Raw genomic sequence first — 8,463 nt, forward strand, 5'->3', positions numbered from 1 at the left:
TTTGATAAACATAAATATATAAGCACAAAGTATTTAAAATGAAAAGTTTCATTTTCAAACTTTTTAAAGCTTTTATTGTTATAAAATAGTTAAAATTTAAACATTTGTTAAAATAGAATATTAAAAAAGTTTTAAAAAAAAAACTTGGCAATAAAATAATTTATCATTGGAGTTTATTTTTATTTATGTTACCAAAAAAAACCTATAATATAGGCTAAAAAAAATGTTTTTGGAATGTATCCTTTTAAAAAATTTAAAAATTAAATTTCTTTATCTAGTAATCTCTTTTATTTAACTTTAATTATTCTATAATTAAATAAAAATAATATTTTATCCAATATTTTATCTAAATATCATTCTTCTTTTTTTGCCAAAACCATTGTTTTAAAATACAAAATGTTATAACAATAATGTTGAAAAAATTCTTAAGACATAACTTAAATTTTTTTAAAGAACTTTTTTTTTCAAGAAAAGTATAAAAGAATAAAAAATTATTAAAATAATAACAAAGATTTTTCTTTATTTCTTTTATTTCCATTATCTTATCATTCATCTAATTTTTAATTAATAAATATATTTTTATATAAACAATATTTTTTTGCATAAAAATATTATTATTTATACAAATTATGATTAATTATAAAAAGAAATTACGTTTATTTCAATAAACCTTTAAACACAATTTTTTTTAAAAATATATTTAATAAATATGCTTTTAGTAGAATAAATTATGATTCATTTTTCTACAATGCATTTGTTTTATATTAAAAAAATTGTGATATAATTAATTTAAAATATTAGCTTCACATTTTTATTTTTATTAAAAAATATTATTAAAAAAGTTGATTAGTTATTGTTTTTTAACAAAATGTTATTGATAAAATAGTTTTATTTTAATGTTATTTTTAAAAATTAAAAAAACATATTATTTTTTCTAATTAAAAAATGTATTTTCTTTTATTTATTGTAATGGTGATTTATGTTTTCTGAATAAATTATAAAAGAAAGTACAAAAGATTCAATAATTTTTTTTTTATTAAATTATCTAGACTTTTATTTAGTCACATAATCTTTAAATGACTCACTTTAATAAGTTTAAATGACTAGACAAGAATCAGGTTTATAACTTATTGATAAGAATAAATAAAATTATTATATAATAATGAATCAAGTATAAAACTTTGTAAAAAGTGATATTTACATAGTAAAAATAGAAATAAAAAAGTTTTTTTATATTTTTAAAAAGTGACTTATCGCATTAGAAAAAAAAGGTATAATATGAGAATTTAATTATATGAGATTAACACTACTAATTTTATTTATTTCATTTATAATCTTTTAATAATATAAGAAGAAAGAATTATATAACATATTTTTTTTAAAATTCTTTAAGTTTATTTAAATGAAAAAAAAAACATTTATTTTTAGAAAATATTTTATTTTAAAAGAAAAAATATTATGATAATAAAATTTTTTTTATGTCTGTCAAGTTTTACTAAAGATAATAATTATATAGCAAATTGATACAATTTAAAAAAAGATTTTTATTATACATTTTAATGCTTCAATATTATATATTTATTTTAAATATTCATTAAAATATAAAATATATAGTATCATTGTAGAAAACTTTTTATTTTTTTTATCATATTTCAATATCCCACTTGAGATTTTGTTCAATTGGTAAATTAAGCATAATGATATAAAAATTTTATTTAAAGTATATTATTTATATATTTTATATTAAAGATAACAGATTAGTGACATTACATAGTATAAAAAGTTTTACCATAATATAATAAGTCCTCTTCTATTAAGATTAATTTTAAGTTTGTATTTTTTTTATATATCTTATTGAAGATATTAAAGGTATTAAGAGTGAAACAAAAAAGAAAAAAAAAAAGAAAGATTATTAAAAGACAAGAGAAAATAAAAAAATGATAGTTTGTCAGTAAAAGATGACTGACCACAATAGTCAACAAGAAATATATATTATACAATCTAAAACTTGATTAGCTACTTTTGAAAGGTGATTAACAATAAGACATGAGGAGGTTTGTGATTAAATAATACCATCTATATTACTATAAGATGGAAAGTTAATTTTAAATTTTTTAATTCTTATACATTTATAATGTATAATATTTTTTGATCATTAAAAATATATCTTTTTTTTTTTATTATTATATTTATTTATTAATAATTATTTATAAATATTATCCTTTGTCAATATTTTTTATAATTAATAATCTTTTTAAAAAATAATCACGTTTATATTTATTTATATATAAAACATTAACACATATTTATTAAAAAAAAATAGATATAAAAATAATCTTTTAAAGATAATTTTTAAGCAAATAGTTTTATTATATTTCTTTTCATTGAATTTACCTTAAATTTCTTTAAAACAAATTCATTCTTCTTAACACCTTTTATGTCATATTTGTTTTATATTACTAGTCTCAAGTGTTTATTATTTAAATTACATCAAAATAACAATAAAATTTTTGGTATCAAATTCAATGTCCATTCATTTTCAAATATATTTTGCGTTATAGTTTATATTTAAGATAATCAAGTATTTTGAAAATATATAAATTTATAATAATATATAACTCAATTCACTATTTTATTTTGATTTATTTTATTTTTAATAACAAAAGAAATATATTCACTTTTTTTTATTATTATTATTATTTAATTATTTTATAGGTATGGTAAAAATTATTTTTCTTATTTTATTTATTTCATCTTCTCTAGTATTATCATTAGATATTCATAATACTGCATTAAAAGAATTATTAAATGATGATGAACTTGTATGTTTTATTTATAAATAAATTTCTTTTTTTTATTAATATATTTAGTATTTTGATAAAAGTATACCTGAATATGCTACAGTTTTAACACCAAATGATTTTATTAATGGTGCTCAACTTGACGCTCAAATAGGAGAAGATGATAATTATATGTGGGATAATGAAGCTATTTATAGTAATGATAAATTTGAAGGAGATATTGTTGGTATAAATGCTTCAACAATTAATGCATTTGTTAATGGTGGAGTTGATCCAAATTCAAAAGATATCCATCGTAATGCTATTAAAAATAAACATCAATTATGGAAAAATGGTAGAATTCCTTATGTTTTAAGTAGTCAATATAGTCCACATAGTAGAAGTATTATAGCTAATTCTATGGAAGAATATAATAAACATACTTGTATAAGATGGGTTCCAAAAGAAAATACTGATACTGATTATGTTTATATAATGCCAGATCGTGGTTGTTATTCAATGGTTGGAAGAATGGGAAATAGACAAGTTTTATCACTTGGAAGTGGATGTATACAAAAAGGTATTATTATTCATGAAATGATGCATGCTGTAGGATTCTTTCATGAACAATCACGTACAGATAGAGATGAACATATTACTATTTATTGGAATAATATAATGAATGGAATGGCTAATCAATTTGAAAAATATGGACAAGGTGTTATATCAGCACTTGGAACATCATATGATTATGGAAGTATAATGCATTATGGTTCAACAGCATTTAGTAAAAATGGTCAACCAACAATGTTACCAAAAAAAAATGGTGCTCAAATAGGGCAAAGAGATGGTTTTAGTAAAGTTGATACATTTAAAATAAATACACTTTATCAATGTGATGATAAATTAGTTGGTACTATTAAATCAACAACAACAACACCACCAGCAACAACAATTTCAACAACTATAAAAATGAATTCATCACCACGACCAGTAACTCCACAACCTATAATATCTCCATCACCACCACCTTTACCTGTTGTAGAGTGTAAAAATAAACGACCTGATTGTAATATTCTAGCTGCACAAGGATGGTGTAATATAAATGCACCATGGATGAAAGATAATTGTCCAGAATCATGTGGATATTGTGGAACTTTACCACCAAAACCAGAAGAAATTTGTGAAGATCTTCGTGTTGATTGTGATAAACTTGTTACTGCTAGATATTGTATTACTTCAGAACATTTTATGCGTACATATTGTCAAAAATCTTGTGGATTTTGTACACCAAAAAGTATAACAAAAAAACCAACAGAACCAACATTACCTGGAATTGTACCAATTATTTCAATAACATTACCAACAACATCAACGAAATCAACACAATCAACAACGATACCAACAACTTTCACAACTACATCAACAACCTCCAATCCTTCATCAATTATCCAAAATTTAACAACAAAAATAATTTGTGTTGATAGAAAACATTTTTGCTCACAATGGAAAGTTTCTGGATTTTGTGAAGGAATTTTCCTTAGCTATATGCGTAAGAACTGTCCCAAAGCATGTGGCTATTGTTAATTTATTAAAAATATAATTATATAACAATTAATAACAATATTTATTAAATTTTTTTCCATAAATATTATATTTAAAAATAACAATTTTTAATAAATTCTTTCATTATAATAATTTGTTTAACATATTTTTAAAATTTATTTTTATTAAATTTTTTTTAAATTTTTTTAATATATATAAGTATAATTAAATTTTTTTTAATCTGTAAAATTATAATTGTACATTATTTTTATAAATAATTAAACATTATTTCAATAAAAACTTATGCAAAAAAAAAAACTTTTATATCTATTTTAATATAACAGTTTTTAAAAAAAATTTTTAATACCAATTTATAGCACTTTTTATTTTTAAATAAAAATACAGATATTTATAATCTACTCATGAAATTTTGTTATATATTTTTTTTCATTAACAAAGATTATTTTATGTTAAAACCTTTATATGTTTGCAATTAAAATGATTATTTACGTATATTTTTTTTAAAATATATTAAATATTATATTTTAAATGATTTATATAAATATATCTGTATATAAAGAAATAATTAATAAATTTCTAATTCAAAATTTACAAATATTTATTATTTTATTATATTAAATTTTTTTTTTAAAAAGAGGATATTTTATTATAAATTTATTTATATATAAATTTTCTTGAACATATACTTTTATATTACTATAATTTTAGCAAAATTAGAATAAAAAGAATAATTATCATTTGATAAAATATACTTTTACTAATTTTTTTTATAAAGATATATATTTTTTGATAATTTAAAAATAAATTTCTTTTATACTATTATAATAGGTTTCATTCAAAAAATTGATGTAAAATGACATAATTGCATTTCAAAAATAATTACTTTTGCAGTTTAACTTTTATCTGTTTACAATAATCAACTTCAACTGTCAAGGTAATTATGTATGTTATATATATATATGTTTTATTTAATTTCTTCTTCGTCCTCTCTATTTCATTTTTATTTTTCTAGTTTAAGTTGCAGGTAAAATATATAACAAAAAGTTTTTTTTTATTCAATTGTAACTCCATATAATTATTTATATTCGAAACATTTAAAATATTTTTAGTATATATAAATGTTAAAATACTTTAACCACTTATATAATCTTAAAATATTTTTATTTTAAACAATAAATATTTATATATTTTTAGATCAGAAATGCGAAATTTTATTTTTATCAATATTTTGATATTTATAATTGTCCCAAATATTTTTATAAATTGTCTTGTACTATATCATCGTATTCCCAAACCACGTTTAATATGTCATGAGGAAGTATCTGACAATTCAACACAAAATAGAATATATCGTAATAGAAATTATAATAAACCTCAAATGCCCATCATTCCTGAGGAGAATGATGATAGTACAGTTTTACATGTTGAACATGTCAGAATTCGTCGGGAAGATGATGAAGGCCCATTCCTTCAAATTGATGTATGTTTATTTTAATAAAAATTATTAGAAAATTATAATATTACATTTTTTTTTAAAGGATTACAATAAAGTCTCATTAAATTCCTTTGAAATTATTAATGATGGACTTAATAATACAGAAAAAGAGGAAATAAAGAAAAAAATTATTCATATGTGTCAAGCATTAAGTGTTAACAATTCTCCATAAAAATTATTATCAAATTAAATTTATTTTTTTCAAAAAAAAAGGTAATAACTTGAAAAAAAAATAATATTGTAAATTGGCAAATACATTTTTGATGGAGAAAAAAAAGAATGGAGAATATACTATTTTGTACTATTAAAAAATTTGCATTTTATTTTTGAAAGAAAATATTTTTTTATATTATACATGAATGATAATACTCAACATCATTCTTTAAAATCTATTTTTGTTTATGTAAAAAAAATATAAATTCTAGTTTATTTTTTTTTTCTTTATTTTGTATATCTCATCTTGTTAAAATTGATATTTTTATGGTTTATATTTTTTAATGAAATAAAAACTTAAAGTTGTAAATGTTTCTATTATTAGAGATAAATAAAAATGAAGTAACATTGTTTTAATTTGAATATTTTGCATAATATTTAAATTGAAAATTATATTTAAATGTTAGTTTTGAATTAAATGAAAGAAAGATAAAATATTATTTTTAAAAAGTTTTAGATATTTAATAGTTTGTTGAGTCAATGAATGTGTCGTCATGAATATCTCATCTGATGTTTCATTAGATATGCATTTTTCTAATTTTTATTAAACTCTGAATAATGAATACTTTATTTTCAATTATACATCCTATAAATGTATATCATCCGATGTATTTTCAAATAAAAATATAACATAAATATGTATGTATATATTTATACATCATAAAAGTTTTACAATTTAAAAGGTATTATTAAAAAATAATAATTTTAATATTTTATAAAACTTTTTTTTTCTTCTTTAAATGTATTTTGATGGAAGTGTTTACAAAAATGTTTATAGATGTTTAAAGTTTTAACAATAGGTATTTTTGAAGAAGCAGTTGTTCATCTTAAATGATAAACTTTATATTTTAAAAAAAAATTTACCAATATACATGTATAAATAAACAACGCTATTAATATGTCAAATGTTCTTATCCTTTAAATATAACAATTCTTAGTTATCCAAAAAAAAAATATTTCTAATTTTCTCTCTTTAAATTGATTTTAAACTGTTAAATTAAAAAAAAAATAAAAAGTTTGTTAATTGTAAGAAGAAGAGTTTTTTAAAAAAAAAAAAATAATTTTTGATAATTTTTAGTATCTTCTTAACAACAACTTAATAATATGTTTTTCTTAACTTATACAATTAAAATTTTGTTTACAATTTTATAAATTTTTATATATTATTTTCTTTTTCTATATTGAATATTAAATATTTGACATCTTCTAATTTTATAATTGTATTTAACAATTTATTATTTTATAAACGTATCTTATATTGATAAATTTATAAATACCTAAAATAAATATTTTTTATTTTTATGACAATTTATTAATAACTTTTCTAAGTTTTAAATGAATTTTCAATATATGTAAAAATATGGAGAAAAATATTTTAAAATAAATTTAATTCTAATTATTATAATATTATTACATAATATTAAACTGTATATCATTTAGCAAAAATCAAATTTTTTATATATTATTTATAAGTGAGAAAAATAACTTAATTATAAATATTTTCTATTTTAGTTAACTATATCACATTACAACGCCTTTAAGGCTTCTTTTAATGATAAGTAAATCAGTAGAAGCATTCTAATCTTAGAATCATTTTAAAATTCCCATAAGCTTTAAAGTAAAAAATATCAAATATATATATTTTAATAATAATAATAACAATATAAATATTTTTAAAACTATATTTAAAATGTTCTATTTATCATTATTTATTTTACACCCTCTTCTTATAATAATATTACACCATTTAATATGTTATAAATTAATATTTTAAATATAGAAATAAAAAAAAAGAAAGTTAAATACATTTTGTTTTCTAGCTAAAAAAAATATCTTGTCATGAATTTTATAAAAAATAAATATTGATAACCTTTTAACACTTTTAAAATACATTACTGAAATAAGTCATCAATAATTATTGTTATTATAAGTGTGAAGTCTTCAATTTTGTTTAATGAATTATTATTAAAGTTTTTATTTTATTTATTTATTTTTAATTTATATCACAAATTAAATTTTTTTAAATTATATTTTTTTTTCATATATTTAATCATTTAACTAGTTTATTTTTATATTAAAAAAATATATTAATTTATATTCTGTCCTTTTTGATTAAAATATTATTAATATTATTTTAAAATGATAATAAACGATTATATTTCATGTGTAAAATTGTACCATAATTTATGACAATGTTATCTATTTAATTATAAGATATGTGTTTTAATCTATTTACAAATTTTGTCGTAATTATTTGTATAAATTTGTTATTATATTATAAAATTTATTTTAAAAAAAAACTAATGATAAATATAAATTTTTTATGATATTTTTTGCATTTATTTTATACTAGATTAAGATATCTGGTGTATATATTAAAAGGTTCAAATAAATTTTAATTAACATACC

General features: G+C 17.7%; 2 protein-coding genes across 2 annotated transcripts; both read left to right on the forward strand.

Moving 5' to 3' along the window:
• Window positions 1-2,717: 2,717 nt before the first annotated feature.
• Window positions 2,718-4,367, forward strand: SRAE_X000070400 (Astacin-like metalloendopeptidase; the record flags this gene model as incomplete). Its single annotated transcript, XM_024645079.1, has 2 exons — window positions 2,718-2,822; window positions 2,871-4,367. 2 exons carry the CDS (start codon window positions 2,718-2,720, stop codon window positions 4,365-4,367), a joined length of 1,602 nt encoding a protein of 533 aa, XP_024510573.1.
• Window positions 4,368-5,305: 938 nt separating this feature from the next.
• SRAE_X000070500 (Hypothetical protein) lies at window positions 5,306-6,013 on the forward strand (the record flags this gene model as incomplete). The annotated part of the gene is made up of 3 exons (XM_024645080.1): window positions 5,306-5,370; window positions 5,541-5,826; window positions 5,885-6,013. The coding sequence occupies 3 exons, from the start codon at window positions 5,306-5,308 to the stop codon at window positions 6,011-6,013; spliced, it is 480 nt and encodes a 159-aa protein (XP_024510574.1).
• Window positions 6,014-8,463: the final 2,450 nt, after the last annotated feature.

This window comes from Strongyloides ratti, assembly GCF_001040885.1.
Source record: "Strongyloides ratti genome assembly S_ratti_ED321, chromosome : X".
Classification (NCBI taxonomy): Eukaryota; Metazoa; Nematoda; class Chromadorea; order Rhabditida; family Strongyloididae; genus Strongyloides; species Strongyloides ratti.